The 23,429-nt window shown below is 38.9% G+C and overlaps 1 protein-coding gene across 1 annotated transcript in view; it reads left to right on the top strand.

The window, feature by feature from the left end:
• Positions 1 to 23,429, top strand: part of HHAT (hedgehog acyltransferase) — a 259,513-nt gene that overhangs the window by 188,929 nt on the left and 47,155 nt on the right. Inside the window, exon 11 of the mRNA XM_054980529.1 lies at positions 13,720 to 13,864. Within this exon, the coding sequence (XP_054836504.1) occupies positions 13,720 to 13,864 (145 nt within the window). The remainder of the gene's footprint in view (positions 1 to 13,719; positions 13,865 to 23,429) is intronic.

Here is a 23,429-nt window from a genome sequence, read left to right as displayed (position 1 = left end):
AAAGCATATGCTACAGTAAAGTCGGTTAGTATTAAAGGTGCTACTGGACTCTTTGCCATTTTGCTAAATTGTATTGTAATCCACCTTGAGTCCTGTGGAAAACTGTGGATTAGAAATGCTACAAATAAAGAAAATACCCGTGGGGCTACATGCTCATGTCTAAGGCTTCCTTTTTAATTTTGTCTTAATGTTCTAAACCTATTTAAAGTTTATTATGGTTTAAGGAAAGGTGATAAATATTCTTAATAAATACAATTTCACATACCTTATCAGTAATGTATGTCATACCTATGTCTCAAACAGGCCTCCATAGAGCAGAAATAGAAAAAATATGTTTTTACCACTGCTTTTAAGCAGATACTGTTCTCAGTAAAACACAAAAAACATTGTATAAGCACCACTTATATACCAACAACCTTCCTGCATTGAGCAACGTACAATGCAGACATCAAGCAATCTAGATGAAGATGACTCATGTAGGAGATTGGTTGAAATCCATCCTAACTGACAAAAAAACCCCAAACAGTTCCCCTAGTAGTAAACTTTATTATTTCAGCTTTAGAGGACAAGGTCAGTCATCCTCCCACAACACCTACGGATGTGATATTTGATTCTTTTATGAATCTATTAAGATTATTCCTTGCAGAACAGCTATAGAATTCCATTTGCAACTATGCAACTATATCCAGATTCTTTCTATGTTCTATTACTTCCAGAGGGCATTTCATACTTACAGCAAGCAGTGGTTTGAACATTCTTGTTGTATTATGTATTCAATCTACATTGTTGCATAAAATTTCTGGTTTAAAGAAAACAGACAAACCCCAGACCTTCTTAGAAGAGTATTGTTATGATTCCAAACACAGGAAACAGAAGAAAATTAATAGAACAGTGCAGCAAATGTCCCATGATTATATTCCAGAATAGTTTCATATCTTTGAATTGTTTCCCAATTTCTTAACGTGAGTTCCAGTTTCTGCAATTCCTACTCTGTATTATTCCTTCTCTGTATACAGATTAATAAAACAACCCACAGAAATGTAAAGCTGCATTCTTTTTCATTCTATCATGACTTTTTATTTTCAGTAGTACTTCATGTTTTGTATTTTTAAAGACAGGCATAAGTTCTTGTATGGATTATTCATTTCACCATTGCTGTTACTGCTTGCAAATGTGGACTTTGAAATCATTTTGTTATCACGGGATTCTTTATCAAAGATCATTGCCTACAACCCTGTCAGCAGGTGGCAGACAAACCAGGATGTCTGGTATGTTGGCTATCACCGTCTTATTGTGAACAGAATGTATGACTACAAGAACTGTGTAAATCAGAGAGGTGCAGAAACTCTCTCCCCTGAGAAATGTTGCTAGTTGAGTCTAAACATCCCTTTCCTTTTAGGCAAAATTCGCTGGCTACTTCAGTGTGAATAGTGTGATCTATCTGCAGCCTTTGATACAATAGATCATGTTACCCTACTGAGGTGTTTAGAGGCAGAAGTAGGTATCAGGGGATGTGTCTTGGACTGGTTTAAATTGTTCCTCATAGAACAGATTCAAAAAAGTTGTTGTTGGAGACCAGCTATCTTCAAAGCGGAAGTTATCTTGAGGGGTTCCACCAGGTGCAATCTTATCCTCCATTTTATTCACCTTCTATATAAAGCCTGGAGGAGAATTTAATTCATAGTTATGAAATTGGATGTCATGACTATGTGAATCACACCTAGCTTTATATCTTTCTATCCCCATCCCCTGGTGATGCAGTAGAGATTTTAAATCATTGCCTGACAGTTCTGGTCAGTTGGATGAAAACAAACAAATTGAAAATGAACCTAGAAAATACAGAAATGATGCTGAATGGGAAGGCAGAGATATTGGAGGATATTGTGCTCCCCACTTTTGATAGGTCCTATGGGATATACTGGACCCCAACACTAGAGAAGCAAGTTAATGCAGTTGCAAAAAAATACCTTCAACAAACTCAGTCTAGCCCAAGAGATGGCCCCCTACCTTGACAAGGGTAATCTGGCCACCTGAATCTACAGCATGGTAACATCAAGACTTGACTAATATAATACGCTCTGCATAGGTCTTCCTTCAAAGTAAGCTTGGATACTCCAGTTGGTGCAGAACACTGCAGCTCAATTATTATCAGGAACTAGACAGAGCATGCATATCTATGTGAGCACTTCTCTCTCTATGCTTGGATACAACAGCTTTGCTCATCTGAACAGGGCTTCTACAGGCACAAATGGGCAAAATTAACAACTGCCGGCACATGCACATTTTCTGTAGTGCCCCATGGCGCAGAGTGGTAAGTGGCAGTACTACAGTCCAAGCTCTGCTCATGACCTGAGTTCAATCCTGGCAGAAGCCGGGTTCAGGTAGCCGGTTCAAGGTTGACTCAGCCTTCCGTCCTTCCAAGGTTGGTAAAATGAGTACCCAGTTTCCTGGGGGTAAAGTGTAGATGACTGGGGAAGGCAATGGCAAACCACCCTGTAAAAAGTCTGCCAAGAAAACGACGTGATGCAACATCCCCCCGTGGGTCAGTAATGTCTCGGTGCTTGCACAGGGGACTACCTTTACCTACCTTACCCCATCTTATGGAACAGCCTGCCCAAAGAGGTCAGAAAAGCTCCCACTCTCCTGGCGGTCTTCAAATTGTAAAACCAGATTATCCAGGGGGTCTTTCTTACACAGGTAATACACCTGTGCTATAATAAAATGGTTTAAAGAAATTCTTCAATAAAAGGATAAAGAACATCTTGTACATCAAAAAGAACCCCTCCTATAGTTATTCACAACCCAGTTTTCACAAACTGGTGGCAAAGTGTTTGATGTTGGGAGGAAAGGAGGAAATGTTGCTGCGCTCCCTCTTCCTAATCCATTCACAATTGAAGCAGAATGCAGATTTGGATGCCTATCTGCATACACATTCAGTGAAAGTAATGCAGTGTGGATGGACATCATCCTCATCTGGATGTGCATTTGGATAGCTAGATTATAGAATCATAGAGTTGGAACAGGTTTTACAGACCAACCACCTTTCCAATGCAGGAACAGCCTAAAACATCCCCAACAAGTTTTTGCCCATACACTCCTTGAAGATTGCCAGTGAAGAACCGTCACATCACTAGGCAGCCAATTCCACTGCTGTATAACCATTAACATAACATTTTTCCTAATGTCCCTCCTGTCGTGTAAACCCATTGTTTCAAGTCCTATCCTCTGCTGCCAATAGGAACAGCTCCCTTCCCTCCTCTAAGTGACATCCTTTTAAATACTTAAAGAGGGCAATCATGTCTCCCTTCAGCTTCCTCTTCTCCAAACTGAACATTCCTAGGTCCCTTGTCTCTCCTTGTAGGGCTTGGTCTCCAGGCCCCTGATCATCCTGGTTGCTCTCCCTTGTACCTGTTCCATTTTGTCTACATCCTTTTTTGAAATGAGGCCTCAAGAACTGCACACAATACTCCAGGTGAGCCTGACCAATGTGGTATATAGTGGGTCAGTGGCATCCTGTGATTTGGATGCTGTGCCTTTGTTGATCCATCCCAAGATTGCATTCATCTTTTTAACTGCTGCATCACACTGATTGATCATATTTAGCTTCCCATCCACTTGTATCCCAAGATCTTGTTCACACACACTGCTACCCAGAAGTGTATCCCTCATCCAGTATACATGCTTTGCATTTTTGTTACCCAAGTGAAGAACCTGACAGTTACCCATGTTAAATTACATCTTATTCAAATCTACCCACTTTTCCAGTGTGTTCAGATCTCATTGAATTCTATCCCTATTTTCAAGGGCATTTGCTACTCCTCCCAGTTTGGTGACATCTGCAATTTTAATGAGTAATCCCTCCACACCCTCATACAGATCATTTATAAAAATATTGAAAAGCCCACAACCAAGCCCTATGGCCCTCCATTGGACACCTCCCTCCAATGAAACATGCCATTGACAACTACTCTTTGGATGCAGTCATTCAGTCAATTCCTCATCCATCTAACCATCCTAGAGTCCAGTCCATAGTCCTCCAGTTTACCCATCAGAAAGCTTGAGGAACCTTGTCAAAAGGTTTAAAGCAAAGATCCTTTAAAGCTGCAAATAAACCTGGAAGGTATTTGGCGTACTGTCTCAGAAAAGAGAAGGAAAAAAGAACGATACTGGAAAGGCAACCAAGTAATCCATATAGAGCAAGAAATGAAGGATCAAATTAGAATTTTCTTCTCAAACCTTTATAAGGAAGACATTACAAATGATGGAGAGATGAGAAATACTTGTTTGAGACACCAATTAAAGAATTTATGACCAAGCACAGAAATACTTTAAATCAAGTAATAATAATACAAAATATTAACTTTGCCATCAAAAAATTAAAGGGAAAGCAAAAGCCGTGGCCAACTGACTAGGAAAATATCAAAAAGTGTATTTGAAACAATTCTATCAGAGTGAATTATACAATAAGTACAATGAACATTCCTATGTCACAATCAATACAACTCTTTAGGGAAGCCCCGGTAAACACCTCTCCACCCCGTCCGAGGAAGGGGTAACACAGGCTGCCCTAGAGTTCTTATTAGGCTATATACTAAGCCTGATTTGGAACAATGAATACAACCAAATACAAATACAAATATGTGCAACAGTTAATGCAAAAGTAAATCACAGTGCCAATAAGGTCATAAGACAATAAATTCAATCATTAACTGCTGAAACCATTCAAATTGCAGTTACAATTCTTGCAAACACAATTCACAAGTATTCCAAATCAAAAGCATAATGGCGGCTCGCTCTCAGGCGTAATACAACACATGCAATATTTATGTTATTCATAAGTTTTTGTATTCTTTCTATACAGGCACAGGATCCACACCACCATAAATTTGTGCTGTGAAAGATATATAGCGAAGGAACCCCCTCCAAGGAAAGGATGGCTCCCCCCTCCAAGGAACCCCCTCCAAGGGAAGGATGGCATTTTACAAGAAGCTCTATGAAATGAAACCCAGTTCTACATATTGAGGATCCTTTTTGCACATTGTAACAGGCTTGTGAAGAAGTGAGGTGCAGCGAAACGAGGTACCAACAAAGCCGGCAACCCATTGCCATTCTCCCACCGGGAGCCATCCTTCCCTTGGAGGGGTTTCCTTGGCTATATATCTTTCACCGCACAAATTTACGGTGGTGAGGATCCTGTGCCTGTACAGAAAGAATATAAAAACTTATGAATAACATAAATATTGCATGTGTTGTATTATATGGTCTCTTTGGGTTGTCCTTCTTGTGCGGTTCCAGATGGATTAATGGCTGCCTACTGTAAATGTTTTGAATAGTAGATTGATGAAGATTAAAGAGTGATGAAGGAGACACAAGACAAAAAGAATTTACCACCAACGTGGCAAGAGGTGAATATAACTCTAATACATAAAGAAGGGAACGATCCATTACTATCACAATCATATAGACCAATCTCTTTATTGAATATGGACTACAAGATTTTTGCAACAATAATGGTGTAAAGGTTAAGAAGATGTATCTCAGATGTAATTCATAAAGACCAAATAGGATTTGTTCCAAAGACATACTTGAGAGACAATTTTAGATCTCTCCTTAATGCAATTGAATACTCAAGAAGGAAAGGAGAAAAAAACGGCATTTATGTTCCTGGATGCTGAAAAAGCATTCGACAATGTGTCTTGGAAATTTCTTATGAAAGCATTACAAAGAATGAACTGTGGGAGTGAGTTTTTGAATTAGATGTAAAGTGTCTGTACCAGCCAGCAAGCCAGAATCCTAGTTAATGGTTCTTTTATGGGGAAAATTGAAATAACAAAAGGAACACAATAGGGGTGCACACTATCACCATTACTGTTTATTATTGCTTTGGAAATTTTGGCAGTGAGAATCAGGCAAGACAGCAGAATCGATGGAATAAAAGAAGGTAAAGAGATATATAAAATGAAAAGCTATGCAGATGATGTGGTTATATCAGTGACAAATCCGAACAATTCTCTAATCTATGTAATGGAACAAATATTAAAATGTGGACAGCATTCTGGATATAAATTGAATAAAAAGAAAAAGATAATGCTACTGTTGGCAACAAGAGAAGAACAAGAAGGGATTGAAAAAAATAACGGACTGTGCTATTACCACCACACCTGTAAAATATTTAGGAATAAATGTAACAGTACAAATGAGAACTTATACAAGGATAATTATCAAAAAATGTGGACAAGCATTATCGAAGATTTACAAAGATGGGAAAAATTGAATATTTCATAGTTAGGAAGAATTTCTGCTGTTAAATTGAACATCTTTCCAAAAATGAACTTTTTGTTTCAAATGGTGCCAATTCATATAGATGAAAAGATCTTAAATGGCAGAAAGTGATAAATGATTTCATATGGAAAGGGAAGAAACCAATAATAAAATTTAAAGTATTACAGGTTGAAAAAAATGAGGAGGATGGCAGTATCAAATATTAAATTGTACTGTTAGGCTGTGGCATTAGTTTGGATAACAGATTGGATCATAAATACGAGCAGAAGACTGACGCCAAAGAGGAAATCCATAACTATTTATGGTTTAAGAAATCACTAAAATCCATTCAAAAGCAAGATGGTGTTCATATACTAAGAGATGGATTACTTAAAATATGGTTTCAATATAGAAATAGATTATATCCACCAATTTCACCACTGATATCACCAATAAATGCCAACTATGATGCCACCACTAGAAACATAATTGACCATATCATCTATGAATCTATGACAGATACGCAAGGTAACATGAGAACTTGGCAGGAAATTCAAGCACAAGAGGAAAATATTCCATGGTTGATGTATCAACAAATGTTATCTAAACTTGATTGGAGCCGGCTACAGCACAGTGAGGTCGGTGGCTCTAAGGAGCTCGTCTCCGAAGGAGAGCCGAAACCCAGTGGTCTGCGGGCTTGGGATTCCTGAGTTCTGGGGAGACCCTGTGGAGAGGAATATCTGAAGCAAGAGGCTTAACTGGGGATTCGCTCCAGGCATTGGAGTTGGAATTCTGTGAGTTCGCCTCATAGCACAGATCGCGGTGGACACCATTTTACAGGCAACAAGCTGCGAGCACCAGGACGGACAGATTACAAAGAGCGATATTCTTATAAACAAGAGAGGTCAGTGAGAAACAAGCTGTAAGTTTCCAAAATAAAAGAGAGCTGTGCATGACAATAGAAAGGAAATAAAGACTCAGCCCTTCGGAAAGGATTAAAGAGAGGGACGGTGCAGTGGATTCCCCCCCTCCTGAAGAAACAGCTTCTGATGGGAGTCTCAAGCATGGGAGAGGCTTGCAAAGAGGAAGAGTAACAACCTGCTTGGAATTACAAAGTTACAGAGGCAAAAGGAAAATTCCTACTGAGTGAGTAGAGAAAACAAAGTTCACTAAAGATATAAAGTTCCTCAGAGACATAAAGGAAGGGGAAGGGAGTGGAGGACAGTACTTACGGCGTGAAGCGACAGAAGAGACTTGGCTGAGAGCTGAAAACAAAAGTGGCTGAGGAAAAACTGAGTATACGAGGCAGATTGGAGAGGGAGTTTGGGGAAAGTCCCCCCCCCCTTGAAGTTAAGCAAAAACAGAAACTGCCAACTGGATTAAAAAGGGAAGAAGTGACTGGACATCCTTTTCACCTTCGAAAGAAAAAATGGTGAAAGAAAAGGGGGGTCTGGGAAATTTGGGTAATTAAATCTGTTTACCTGTGTTGAACTCTGTTAAACAAGAAAAGAGTTTGGCTTATAATTTCTATATAGTGTAAGCGTTTAGGCTAAAGCTTGTATTTGTTTCCATGAGTTTCCTCCAAATTGTGTGATACTGTGGTGTTACTAATGTTAATATGATATAATTATTGGTTAGGTGTGATAGATAGCTTGACAAGGTAATACAACAAGAACATATAAAAATAAGGAGGGTACATTAGTTGTACAGACAAAACTTAAAGGGTTAACAACAATAATATATACCACTAGAAGCTTCAAAATGAGTAAAATTACAAAACCAAAACCTTTTCCAGGGCAAGCAAAATCTATAGGGACAATGCTGATACAAGAAGCATTAAAAGATCTTCAACAAAACTTACAACAGATGTTTGCAGTAAATATAGCATAGGTGCAGAATAGTATTTCACAAGTATCAGAACAAATTAAAGAGCTAAAGGGAAAAGTGGATGAATCCCAGGAACAATTGAAAGAAAACAAGCAAGAGAAGCCCACTTGGGCATGTTTAATCCCCAAAGTAGATGAAAGAATGGATACAATAAATCAAAAGGTGGGAGAGGTGGAGAACTTTAGAAGAAGTCATAATGAAACAAAATATAACTGGAAATAAAGAGGGAGTACTGAGGAACATACTGTTTGAGGTGACTGCACCAATATTGAAAAGGGGAAATTCTTCCAAAAGAAACAGACATTCCCTATAGAGTGAACCCAGACTCTAAAACGAAGATTAAACTGCCAAGAGGGGTACATGTGAGATTTACAAAGAGAAGGATAAGAGAAATAACATAGAGGGAAATGAGAGATAAAATTGCAAATACAAAAGGGAACAAGGAGAAGATATTCAAGGAGACACCCTGGAGTACGAGGCAGAAAAGAAGAGAATATTACTTCCTCTCCTCATTATTGAATGATGATGCAATTACTTAAAAAGAAAAAATAGACACAATTAGAAATGAAGGTGGACCCCACCCCACCCAACAAATACCAGCTGGCAATGCCACCTGCTTCATCACCAAATACCAGCCGGGTTAAGGTGCGGAGGGGGGGGCATTGCCACCTGCTCCACTCCTGTTCCCTGCCTGGGTTTCCCACCATGGCATATTTTCTGGAGCGACATATTGAGTTACCTGGACTTTCATCTGTGGCAGCGCCCTCTGATGGTGCACCAGGGTATAAAGTGAGTTGTCTGAAACTCGCTTACACAATTATATAGTAAGATATTTTAAATAAATTAAATACACACCCGTATCTTTTCTCATACTATGTGTACACTTATACTGTCAGAAAAAAACCTTCTAAAATAATTTGAATTTCACAAAATACCTTTAAGGGTGGTGTAATTGAGCCCTTCTTGCAAGTTACAGCTTTTCAACCTAAGAGATTTATGTGGGAATATCTTCTCTACAGTTAGTCACACTCCGTGCGTAAATTCTAAGCTGCATTCTATTTTTTTCTTTGTTTGTGTGAAGTGTGTTGAGTCTACAGCAAAATATTTGCCACTGTTTCTTGCCAGAGCTGTGCTTACTCACACTCTAGATTGACTTCCAAGAGTGGCAGACATTCAATTTATATACATTTCCAGCATGGAAGTAAATTATGATGGTATTTTTATGCCCGTGTGGGCCATTCAAGTGAAGTTTTAAGCCATCTATTTCCATCTTTCTTCAATATCACTTGGGTTTTTGTGACCAACTACTTGTTTTCCTTGTAGCGTTGTAAGTACTTTTGGGGGCACATACTAGAATACCCGTGGAGTTATATGAATTAATTCTCTCCTGGATGCAACCATTAAAGACGGGTATGGATTGATTTCTTTGTATCCAGATATGGAGAAATAAATTGCTACAGCATGTAAAATTACCATTTCATTTTATCAAGCAGCTATACATCTGTTGGTAGTGTCTTTAATTTCTACTTTTAGTTTCTCATAGCCTTTTATGGATGATTTGGGAACGCAGGTGCTGTCCAGATTTTCATGAAGACATAATTGTATGTACAAATTTCAATCATTCCTGCCTTCAGTTATATATTTGACCTTTTTTTTCAAGAATAAAGTAACCCACTTTTTAGAAATGTAATGCACTGTGATATCTGATTTGTCACACCCAGATGGAAAACTGAATTAGCATTGCTGTAACAGGCTTTGTGTATTCTACATTAGTAATCTGTTTTCTAAGCCTGTATTTAGTAATCAGGCAGTGCAATTCTGTTCATGTTTACTTACAAGTAAGGCCCACTGTATTCATTTTATTTTGCATAAATATGCATAACCATCAGTTAATTTTACACTCCAACCACTAATGCTGAAGAGGGAGAAACAGAAAGCTTTAATGCACATGCTGAGGAAGAAATTGATCATACACCTAAACAAGATGCATGGATAATCATAGGTGACTGGAACACAAAAGCAGGAAACAAGGCAGAACCAAATATTGTTGGAAATTTGGACTAGGATCATAAAATGAAGCAGGAGAGTGACTCATAGTATTCCCCATTACTATGTATAGATGGGAAAGCTGGACAGAGAAGAAAGCTGACAGGAAGAAATTTTATTCCAAATGTGGTGTTGGGGGATAGTTTTACAGGTACAGCAGGCTGTCAAAAAGACAAATAAATGGGTTCTAGATCAAATCAAGCCTGAATTCTCCCCAGACAAAAATGAGGCTATCATACTTTGGTCACATCATAAGAAGATAGGACTCACTGGAAAAGACAATAATGCTAGAAAAAGTTGAAAGCAGTAGGAAAAGAGGAAGGCACAACATGAGATTGATTGACTCAACAAAGGAAGCAATGGCCCTCAGTTTGCAAGACCTAAGCAAGGCTGTCAATGATTGGACATTTTGGAAGGCAATCATTCATAAAGTCACTCACCATAAGTTGGAAGTGTGGCACATAATACACACGCATGCATAGGATTGCACTAATTATGAAAAAGTGAGTTTCCTGGGGTTGCAGCCATCATGATTTAAACAGCATGACTAGATTCCTGTGGTTATACTGTGCTAGGAGTAAGTCCCTGCTCATTGGGTCCCAAAGTTAATTGCACCTTAGGAATCAGGAATGGGCTACAGAATATGGTGCATCATTCTCTAACCTCCTTTCATGTGTAAATTCAGCACAGGATTCACTGATGCATGCCACTAACACAAGTTTGATCATCATCTTACTGTGAAATCTCACTTTGGTCACACAAGATGCCAAACTTTGGGTACGGAATGTGGGACATACATGTGGATAGAGAGGAATCTACTTTCAGTCCTTGTATCGTACGTTCATTTTTACATCTATATCAGGCCTCCAAATCTGAACCCAGTACACATTCACTCTATGCCAGATAGACAGTTCTTAAAATATTCAGTACCAGCCAATGTTGAAGATGGAACGTTTCTAATAGGTGGTTGACTAAATACTTGGTCTGATCACATGCATGACTTTACCCAAACTTTGGAAACCTGGAAGTTTACAGTAAACTATGGCTAGCTCAAGCCTTATTTTAAAAATCAAATAACAAGAAGAGGAAAAATTTTGTTTCCAAACTGCAGTCAATATTAATGTGTTTGGCAGTAGTCTAATGTCAATCATATAATTTTGAATGTTGTATAGATAAAGAATATTGAAAGCTACACTACATGGCTAAAGGGCATAGTAAGTGTAATAAACTATAAAATAGATTGCTGTCTCTAAACTAATAGAAGTATGGACAGTAATGTTTGCAAGTATTAAGCTTTCACAAGTAGTGCATATATTATTTTTCCAATGCAATTTTTTAAATTAAAAGGCACAATTTAACTCAGTTCACTTAACCAGAACTATGGACTACCTCCCCCCACTCAGCCTGAATAGAGACATAGGATTCTTGCCTCACTACAGATGCTAATTCCTGCTCTAATCAAGATGCATTGTACCACTGTACCTTTACATCCTGATGTCTTCCTTTGCTGCACCCCTCCCATCTAATCAAGCTGCATTGTACCATTACATCCCAACTCCTGTCTTTGCTTCACCCCTCCCACCTCCTGACTGGTATAAAAAGGATCAGGGATCTCTCTTCCTACTTGTATCTGAAGAAGGGAGCTTTGACACTCAAAAGCTTATACCATTAAAATCTTTTTGGTTTCTAAGATGCTACTGGACTCAAATCCTGCAGTTTCTTCATCAAAGATTTGTGCCTCTGCCATGGCTTTTGAGTAGGTAGAGCCATTTAATTGTTTATTATAGTGATTACAATAGGACCAGTGAGTCAAGTAGAAATAGATACTCTCTGGAGTGAAACGCCCTAAAATGGCACCCATGGAAAACAATAGTTGGTCCAGGTAAATTTTGCCTAAATAAACTCTTAGAGTTTTCTGACTGTTCCTCTAGCCTTCTTCAAATATGATGTACTACCCAGGGTGATTGTTACTAGACATGGGCATGAATCAAAATGTGAATAAAATTTCATGACGAATTGGGCTGATTTGTGTTTTGCAAAATGCATTTCGTGGGGCCAAGGTTTTCATGAAATTCACGACTTTTGGGGCCGATTCGTTCAATTAATGAATGATTTGTGACAGGCTGGCGCCAATCCTTTATTTCCCTAGAGAATGTCTGCAGACCTTTTGTTGCCTTTGGAAACCCCAATCTTAGCCCACATAACCTTGAAAGGCAGCTCTCCTTGCCAACTGGAGAGCTTCCATTCTGCACTATACAGCAAGAAGCAGGAGGGAGGGGGGTTTAATCCCCTAGGCAACTGAGAAGATGGACTTTCTGTAGCCATGGGAACACCAATCTCATCCCTCCAAACCTTTTTAGGCAGGTCTGTCTGCCAAGCAGAGACCTCCTGTTCTGCTCTATGTGAGCATTTCTTATATAAGGCACTGCTTTCTGCCTTGTGCTTTTCAGTTCCAGTAGACAGAGGGAGAGGGAGGACCTGTTGCTGGGATTTGGAGTGAGAGAGTGGAATTGGGAGCTTTTGGCTGGATTTGCTGCTGCTTTAAAAGAGACTGAAAAGCCTCTCTCTTATTTTCAGCTCTTGGCCTTGCTGAGAAGGTCGTTCGGTGAGAGTGCCTTCTTTCCTCCACTCCATCCAACCCCAGTCTCGGGGCATTGCCTGGCTCTGAAGCCTACCTTGACTGAGGCCTACCTTTTTTTCTTTAATTTTCTTTGCTTCTTTTCTTATTTAGAGCATTTGTTCTCACCGGCTTGTTGGGTGAGGGTGGGTGGAGGAGATCCTGCTGAAGTCTCCCTGTAAGTTTGGCATTTCTGGGTATGAAGGGGCCCATTGAAGTGCCCTGGGTTCTGACAAATCATTAAACTAACGAATCGTTTCATGAAACAGGACAATTTCATGAAAGTTCATGATTTGTGGAATGTGATGAAACACGAAATGCTTGTTTCATTTTTTCCTATTTCGGGCTCATTTCTAATTGTTACTACATGATTCTTCCTAGAATAGTGACATAATGTTTTAAAGCTATTGGAAGACAATGATAGTTTCTCCAGTTTTACTATTTCACCAGCAGTTATGTAACATTGAAATAATGTATGTATTGTCGAAGGCTTTCACGGCCGGAGAACGATGGTTGTTGTGGGTTTTCCAGGCTGTATTGCCGTGGTCTTGGCATTGTAGTTCCTGACGTTTCGCCAGCAGCTGTGGCTGGCATCTTCAGAGGTGTAGCACCAAAAGACAGAGATCTCTCAGTGTCACAGTGTGAAAAAGATGTTGGCAGGTCATTTATATCTACTCAGGAGGGTTGGGGTTGAGCTGAGTCATCCTGTAAGAGATCTCTGTCTTTTGGTGCTACACCTCTGAAGATGCCAGCCACAGCTGCTGGCGAAACGTCAGGAACTACAATGCCAAGACCACGGCAATACAGCCCGGAAAACCCACAACAACCATAGAAATAATTTATCTTGATTTTTCCAGTCTTAAATCATTGTTAACTTCTTTGTAAGTTTCCTTTTTATTTCTTTGCAGAGCCATTTTTTGTCAGCAAGAGGTTGTCAACGGCTCCATGCAGCTCTGGCATCCATTTCTACTACGTTCCTGATTTTTTCCAACCTTATCTTTCTTGGGGGAAACCAGGTGGGGAGAATCTATTGGAACAGGATCTTCAAGGAAGGCAAGTAATTTCAACCTGAAAATATGTTTTTTTAGAACTATCAGTAGAAATACCTGCTGGAATCTTTTTCCAGAAGCCTGAAAAAATGTTTCCTCAGCTTCACTTGCACTTTTACTGTCCGCTTTCCGTCTTTGCTCTTGGTATGGATAGAACAGTAGTACAATAGTTTTTGTGATGGACACAGGGCTTTTCTAATGCTTGCTGGCCTTCAGCCGTAATGTTTATTTATTGATTTGATTTGACTTGATAGCAGGTATGTTGCACTTTCTTCAAAAGCAGCATTTGAAGTGGCATATAACAAAACAAAAGGCCCTGTTCAGATGAGCAAAGTTATTGTGGTGGGGTGTAGGGAGAGACAGTACTGCAGATATGAGGGGCCAAGGCCATGAAAGGCTTTGCATGTCACAGCCCAGAACCTTGAATTGAGCCTGGTAATTGATGGGCAGCCAGTGGAGTGACTGTAGAATGAGAGTCATATGCATACTCCATCTAGCTACTGATAATAATCGAGCTGCAGTGTTATGTAGCACCTGGTGTCTTCAAGTTGACTTTGAAGGGAGACCTATGTAGAGTGCATTACAGTAGTCTTGCCTTTCTTGGGTTGTCGTCATGTGTATTCCTCTTAACACAGAACCAAGTGGGAGAAGAAAAGAAAAGCTCCCAAAGACTATCTGTGTTGTCACAAAAACAACAGAATCCTCTGGCACTTTAGAAAACCTGATAAATTTACTGTAGTAGGAACTATCATAGGCAAGAGCCAACTTTATCAGATGGAGGGAATGGATGGCAGGCCAGAAACAGTTTCTCTTCAAGTGATCTCCTTAGATCAGTCTGTATCAGACTGATTGTCACGTACTTCAGTGATAATTATGTTTCTGTACCTGTTCCGTAGAGTAAAAATTCCTTTTAAAATTGTAGAGGGCAACTGTATTCTTTATGAAGATATAAGGACATTAAATTATCTTCCATTAAAAATAGTTATCTATGACCTGCTCTTTCCCTTTTTCTCCATTTATGAGAGAGACAGTATCCATTCCAAATAACAATTCAGAGGGCACTTGCCTACCACCTGCTTTCCTTACCTTTAACACAACCAGCCATAGAAATAAGAATACTGTCACACTCTCAAGCCAGCAACAGAAATACGCCTGTACTTCCTCTCCAGAAACAGAATGGCTGCGTGATACCATTCGGTGCATAATTCTTACTTAAGAAATGAATATCTCTTTAAGACAAAATGTAACAGCACTTCATAAGCATCAGATAAAAACATTGCAATGTACTTGTAGTCCAGAAATTGAAGAGCTGGCTATACCGGCCCTTAGTCCCTACCTCAAGTGGCCAGAATACTCTGCTGAGAGCTGCTACTGTCTTAGACTCTGAATCGTTCCACACTAGTGAAATGTCGTGCTGTTACCATCATTTGTATTTACAATTTTAATGGAGTTTTTGAACAATGTTAGGATCTGAGTCCAGTGACACCTTAGAGGCCAATAGGAGCTTCAGGGTATAGGTTTTCAAAAGTCAGAGCTGCCTTCTTCAAAACCCCTTCTTCAATTCAAATCTGAAAAAGAGAGCTTTGACCCTCAAAGATCTAGAGGAGTTAGCCGTGTTAGTCTGTAGTAGCAAAATCAAAAAGAGTCCAGTAGCACCTTTAAGACTAACCAATTTTATTGTAGCATAAGCTTTCGAGAATCACAGTTCTCTTGCATCTGACGAAGAGAACTGTGATTCTCGAAAGCTTATGCTACAATAAAATTGGTTAGTCTTAAAGGTGCTACTGGACTCTTTTTGATTTTGACGCTACAATAAAATTGGTTAGTCTTAAAGGTGCTACTGGACTCTTTTTGATTTTGACGCTCAAAAGATCCTGTTGGTCTCTAAAGTGTAAGTGGACTCAAATCCTGCTGTTCTACTGCAGACCAGCACCTGAAACAAAGCAATGTTGTCATTCATCTGCTGTTTTCCTGTTCTTTCTCCATCATAGTCCTATGTTTTCTAGGAGCTGTTTTATTAGTATTATTATTTTGTTTCTGCTTTTGGGCTGAATAGAAGTGTCATCTGTATTGACAGTCTTGGTGGTACTATTTTCCCATATTCTGATGTGTGTTTTGACATGTTGGAAAATTGTTCTGGTTGTCAACCTCCAAACTGCTTTCTGTGGTCACCATTTTTTTAAAAAAAATATTTTTAATACTGCCAAAGTTACATCATTACAATATTGCTGCTGCTAGTAATTATATAAAGATTTTATTAGATGGGATAACATACAATATATATTGTTACATACCATTAATAACCCCATTGATTCCTCATATGTTCCCCATCCCCCTCCCCTCCCTTTTTCTATATTGACTTCCAACAGCACTGGCTTTTTCCTTTCCAAATTCTAATTCTTATTTGTTAATATTAATTTTAAAGGTAAAGATTTACACTACACTACATCTTATCTTATTTAATAATTCTCGAAAGACCATAAATGCCCTTTAACATCCCATTTTTTTCCCAAATACTCTTTCAATTTCCCCCAGTCCTCTATAAATTCTTTTGGATCTCTGTCTCTCAGTTTTCTCGTTAGCTTATCCATTTCCGCCATGTGCAACAATTTTTGAATCCATTCTCCAACTTCTGGAATTTCTTCTTTTTCCCAATATTGTGCATATAAAGTTCTCGCCGCCGTTATCATATAATAAAGCAGCACTCTATCTTTACTGTTTATATCCTCTAAATGCAGAGATAGCAATAACATTTCTGGATTTCTTACAAGACTTCTTTTGAGTATTAAAGACATTTCAGTACACATCTTAGACCAAAAATCCCTAGCCTTTTCACATGTCCACCACATATGATACAAAGAACCTTCATGTTCTTTACATTTTCAACACTTATTCGATAATTGGTTATTAGCAATGGCTAATTTTTTCGGCGTTAAATACCATCTACGTATCATTTTATACCCATTTTCTCTAATATAGTACATGTTGAAATCTTTAAAGTGTTCTTCCATAAATGTTCTCATGCCTCCATTGTGATCTCTTTATTACAATTTATTGCCCATTTAACCATTTGAACCTTAACTGTCTCATCTTCTGTATACCATTTCAACAACACTTTATAAACTCTAGAGATTATTTTGTTCCCTTCCCCAGTAAAAGTTCTTCTAGTTCAGAATTTTTAACTCTAAGTCCTGTCTTTCTTTGGTCAGATTCAAATATATCTTTAATTTGCCGTTATTGTAGCCATCCATATTTAAATGGCAATTCTTCATTCATTTTTATTTTAAATACATTCTTTTCAGTTTTTAATAGGTCTTTATAAGTAATCCATTCGTCTCCTTTATATTCCAAATTCGGATTTGCCACCTCAGCTGGAACAATCCACATAGGTTTTTCTTCATTCATAAATTTCTTATATTTCAGCCAGGTCGCAAATATGTTTCGTCTCAAATAATGGTGTTAGAACATTGCATCCATTTTATATTTGTCGTACCATAGATATGCATGCCATCCAAAGAGCTTGTTATACCCTTCCAATGTCAACAATTTATGATTAGATAATGACACCCATTCTCTTAATCATACTAAACATATTGCTTCATGATACAATCGTAAGTTCGGTAATTGCAGACCCACCCTTTCTTTAGCATCACAGAGTACCTTCATTTTTACTCTTGGTTTCTTCCCTGCCCAAACAAATTCTGATATTTTTCTCTGCCATTTTTCAAACTGTTTTTAATCAATCCAAAAAATGACTTTGGTAGTTTGCCTGATTTCTGCTTGCTCCCTTTTAACTTTCTGTCCATTTGGAGGTCCACGACCCCATTAAAATCCCCCACCATTATAATTTGTTCATATGAGTCATGGTCTAATTTTTCTGTTATTTCCCTATAGAATTGGTCTTTAGCTCCATTGGGTGCATATATTCCTACTACTAAAGTCTTTTTCCCATTCCTGTTTATTTCCACTGCTACATATCTTCCATTTACATCTTTAAAGATTAATTTAGAATCCAAATTCTCTTTAATATAAATTACAACTCCTTTTTTCTTTTGTTTTGTCGATGCAACAAATTCCTTCCGTAGTTGTTTATTTTTTTAAAATTTGGTATCTTGATCTTTTATATGCGTTTCCTGCAAGCATATTATATTACAATTTTGTTTCTTTAGCCAATGAAAAATAGCTCTTCTTTTTTGTGGTGAGTTGAGTCCATTTACATTCCAAGATATTAATTTGTACTTCATCATATTATTTTCTCACTGTTCTGGGAAAGTCTTTATCATTCTCCAACAAAAACGAATCCATTTCGTTTTTTATCTTGATAGTAATTCTTAAAGCCTGAAACTGAAAACTCAATCCTTCTGGCTATTCCCATCTGTATCTGATGTTCTTCTCTCTCAACTTTTGTGTCAATTCTCTATATTTTTTCCTCTCTTGCAGAATTCTTCTAGGTATTTCTTTCATAATTCTGATCCTGTTTCCATCCAGTGATAGGGGATTTTCAAAATGTCTCTTAATAATTTCTTCACTCATCCTTTTGGTTATTAGTTGGATAATGATGTCTCTTGGTAGATTCTTTTGTTGTGCATAGGCGGAATTGACCCTGTATGCCAGATCCAAATTTACTATAATTTCTTCTGGTTGTTTATTTAGAAAATCTGCTAAAATTTCTGTCATTTGTTCTTCCACACTTTGCATAGTTGATTCTGGCACGCCCCTAAATCTCAGCTGTCTTTCTGTTATCTTGCACTCCATCACTGCCACCCGTTCCTGTAAAACTTGGTTCTCTGCTTTTAAATTGGAAGCCAAATCATTTATCTTCTGTTCCACTTCTTGAACCATCTTATTTGTTGCTTGTAGCTCATTTTTAACTCCATCAATATTCTTAACTAATTCGGCCACTTCCGCTTTAATTAACTCCTTTATATCCTTTACCAAGGTTTCTTGCATCTTCTTTATTGATTGGCCCAGCAATCTATTTCCATCCGTAACTTTTTTCTCCAAACCTTCAATCGCTGCATCTATAGAGGCTTGCCACTCCTTGTCTATTTTTTTTTTGTCATTCCTGGACTCGGCTTGGAGCCACCCCACGTGTCTGCTCTCATTCTTAAATCCGTTTTTGCCTTTTTTTTCTCTTTTAAATTAATATAACTCGTTTTTAATGTCCCAAATAAAAGTTCTTACAAATTGGTTCTAAAATGTCAGGCGCAATTTCTCTATGGTATCCGATGTCTTCCTTTCCCTCAGTTAAAATGGCGTGCTTCCGCTTCCTTCTTCCGTTTCCCTTGACCCTCTCACAGTATTTCATTTGTTTTGCTTCCGAGTCTTCCAATGTTTTGATATTTTGATGCTCTTCCTGCTTCCTGCTTGGTCTCAGCCGCTCTAGCCAAACAATCTCCACTCCACAAACTTTTGTCGTCTTGCGATATCTTCCTCCACTATTCCCACACTCCCTCCTCCTCTTCCGTGCCAATTATCTCCCTCAAAACCGCAGGTATGCATAAACAATACTTATTTTCACTTCTTTTGTCCTTTAAACTTGTCCAATTGAAAAAATTTTTAATCAATATCTTTTACTTGTTATTTCTCCTTTTTAGTTTAGTCTGTACATTGTTCTTTAAATTTGGTCTCTCTTCCCCAATTACATCTGAAGATACGATAGCAATCTTTACCTTGCGCTGTCTTTTTGGGTTGTCCGTGATGTTTCCTCCGTTTACAGTAAATCAACATTAGTACTGAAGCTTGGTTTCTGACAATCTTATGCCAATTTAATGACTCCAAAGATACTGCAGAGTTAGTAGCTCGCCCTTCTCCGAGGGGACCTCAAGGTGGTGGGGAGAATCCTTGATTCAGACCCCCCCACCCGCCACCGAGATCACACGCTCTCGGGGCCACATAGCGTTCTGGACCCCCTTCTCCCTGAAGGGGGGTGGTAGCAGGTGATCGAGCACCTCGCTTGCCCAAAACAGTAACTTGGATAGCCCAACTCCTTAGGCTACGTCAGATCACCATTAATCCCAAACCTGAAGCCCGCTGCTGCTAGTAATTAGATGATATTCCTGTGTGGTGTCTCATGAGGGCAAAGTGTGTCCTGGAACCACAAGATTGTTTTTGGATCCTTGATATTTGGAGAGAAGAGAAAATTCAGCAGTAAAGCTATCAGCTACTTATTAAAGGGAACAGCTCTTCTCCATTTTTTTCACTCTGCATTAGCCTTGTAATGCTTGATAATATTGTTGGTTGAATCCAAAGTAGCCAGCAATAACTGCAAATATATTCTCAGAAGTTGTATACATTCTGGGGAATCTACAACATTCACTTTCTGAGGAGAAAAAGCAAGTAGGAATAGTGGAGTAGTGATATGCTGCCGTGGTGCAATGACACTAATTGGATCAAACAGACAACTTTGCCAGCGCTGGTAGAGTTGATTTTGTGATGAATCATTACTAGATTAATGATAGTAGTATAGCAATCACCCTTGTGTAGATAGTAAATATGGGAGGTGCATGATTTCAATGGTGCAATATCTCCCAATATGTGGATTCTCTGTTCTAGTTCCTAACGCACCCAGTGTTGGAACAGCAATGATTTGATTATGGAGAATAGACCCAGTGTGAAACCAAACCGCCCCTAACAGTGAAATCCTAAAAAGAGTTACTCCAGTCTAAGTCAATTGAAACCAATGGGCTCAGACAGGAGTAACTATGCTTAGGATTGCACTGCATGTCTGTCTGTCTGTCTGTCTCTCTCTCTCTCAAACTCACACACAGCTGCTGTGGTGCCGTGTGGTATTTTTTCTCTTTCGAATGCTCTGCAAATATGTTTGCAATGGTAGCTTAATTGTAATGTACAATAAAACAGGTATTTACAAATTGAAAACTAATTCAAAATGCTTATGCTGGCTTTAAATGGTGTGGAAATCATGAGAGATACCTGTGCTTGCATGACCAGTTAGTCAATGTAAGCAGGCAGGAGGAAGGCTGCCATACGATTGTGGCTTTCTGCTTATCTATTGGCCTTTTATCAGATAGATAAGTGCTTTTTGGCCTTCTCCCTTTGATGCTAGCCATGTTGTTGCCCACACATTTGTAGCATTTTAAAAATAAAACCACAATAACTGGTGCCATGCTCTCCCTCCCCGTTTAAACATGTAAAGTGGAGTTTTGAAATCTGGCATAATTGTGAGTTTGCTGCTGGTTGTGAACTCTCTGTTTTCTTTTGAATGTTCTGCCATTATGTCTGCAGTGGTAGTTTAATTTTAATGTATAATAGAGCAGGCATTTTATATCCCATTTTCTATGTAATTCGGTACATAATTTTGAGCAATTTTAGTATATCATTTTCAAGAAGTTGGAAATAGCTGTAATGAAGAACTTGTTGTGAAAAATGCATCTTGGAGAACACTTGAAAAAGGATTAAGTGGTACATAAACAGAAAAACATTGTGGAAATGTAGGAGAAGACTTGGTGGCTTCTGGTCCTGGATAAGACATAAAGTCCATTTAATCCAATAGAGTGATTCCTGTATTTGCCAGCATCAGAAACTATTATTAGCCAGTTTGGAGTAGTGGTTAAGAGCATGGGACTCTACTCTGGAGAGCTGGGTTTGATTCCCTACTCCTCCAATTGAAGCCAGCTGGGTGACCTTGGGTCAGTCACAGCTCTCTTAGAGCTCTCTCAGCCCCACCCACCTCACAGAGTGTTTTGTTGTAGGGATAATAATGACATTGTAAACCGCTCTGAGTGGGCATTAAGTTGTCCTGAAGGGCAGTATATAAATTGAATGTTATTATTATGTTATTATAGTTTTTCAAGGACCAACCATGTGCCTGCTGTTGAGGAAATGCAGACTGTAAAACAATTCTAGAGATCCAGATGCTTAACAGCTAGACATGGGCACGAACCCCCAAAAAAACTAACCGAGGGGTTCAAGGTTCGTACAGTTTCACGAATCATGAACTTTCACAAATTTGCCCCAGTTCCCGAACCAGTTCGTGTGGTTCATGAAAATGTTACTTCCAGGGCAGCAGAAGGTCTGGAGAATAGGGTTGTGAGCTTCAGATTTCCTCCTTTTAAATGCCAGCTGCTTTTCAGCTGATGGGAGGGGAATCCCCATCAGCTGAAAAAAGCTGCTGGCTGTTCTGCTTCCCATGTTTGCAGAAGTTTGCTTATTCCCTGCCAGCTTTAAAAGCCAGGAAAGGGCTAAATGGCTGGTTTTCCCTTCCTCCTTTAGTGTATGCACACACACTCTCTCTCTTTTCTCCAAAGTCAAGAAAGTGTAGCAATGTAGTAACATTGTAGCATTGCAGCATTGTAACATTACTACAATTTCCTCCTGGATTTAAAAGCCAGGAAAAGATTAAATAGCTGCTTTTCCCTCCCTCTGAGGCATGTTTCAGGCTTTGCAAAGAGAAAAAAAACCAAGCGTTTTGCACAGCCCTTTGGAAATAAAGTGGCTTGCCACTTTGTTTCCAAAGGGCTGTGCAAAACGCTTGGTTTTTTTTCTCTTTCCAAAGCCTGAAACATGCCTTTGCAAAGCCTGAAACATGCCTTGAAACATGCCTTTAGCCCTTTCCTGGCTTTTAAAGCTAGCAGGGAATAAGCAAACTTCTGCAAACATGGGAAGCAGAACAGGTACAGAAACGCTTTAAAGTTCCAGCCAGCATTTGAAAGCAGCAACACTTTTCTTGCACGCAAGAGAACTGTTGCTCCTTTCAAACATGGGCACTTTTTTCAGCTCATGGGGGATCCCCTTCCCATCAGCTGAAAAGCGGCCAGGTGCACACTTCTACTGCAGAAAGTTCATCTCGGTTGCCTAGGAAACTAATTGATCGGCACCAGGCTGTCTGCAGTAATGAACCGAAAATGAACCAAACGAACCAGCCTAAAGTTCGTCCCGGTTTGTCAGAAATGGGCTCTGACGAACCGCTGGTTCGCAAACCACAAACCGGCCAGGTTCATGACAAATTTTGGTTCGTATTTCAGTTTGTGCCCATCTCTATTAACAACTATTCAGAATACCTCTCTCCAGAACACAGACCATAAACAATGGAATACTTTAATGTTTTAAAATTATGCTGGTAGATGGCTGAGGCAATAAAATAGCTTCCAGAAAGAAGGTAACAAATGTAATTCAGCAAACAATAGGAAAAGTCTGTTCATCCCCCAAATACTAAGAATCTAATGCACCAAACAGTGAACTAAAGTTTTGCATTGTTCACATTTCAGATAAAATATTGGCCTTTCAAAGGAGCTTGCTTTTTTGTTTTAGTAAAAGTACTGATGAGTCTCCATTGACATTCATTTAAAAATGTGTGATGTACAGTTTTGTACAGTACTTTCTATCACATCCTGCATCCCCTGTTGTGCAACATCAGATAATTGCACTTCTTCCTGTGGACAATTTTAAAAGTGTGTCCAGATACTTTCATTCCCTGCTGCTATTTAGCCTCTCTGTGGCCAAGATGATAAATAAGTAGACAGTGTTCTGTGGTGAGTGACACTACATAAAGTCACTCAAGATAACGCTGATGCTTGCATGCAATTACATCACCACATAATTATGCCAAG

The sequence above is a fragment of the Eublepharis macularius genome, chromosome 1, assembly GCF_028583425.1.
Source record: "Eublepharis macularius isolate TG4126 chromosome 1, MPM_Emac_v1.0, whole genome shotgun sequence".
In the NCBI taxonomy this organism is placed as follows: Eukaryota; Metazoa; Chordata; class Lepidosauria; order Squamata; family Eublepharidae; genus Eublepharis; species Eublepharis macularius.
This window is presented reverse-complemented; position numbering and strand designations above follow the sequence as displayed.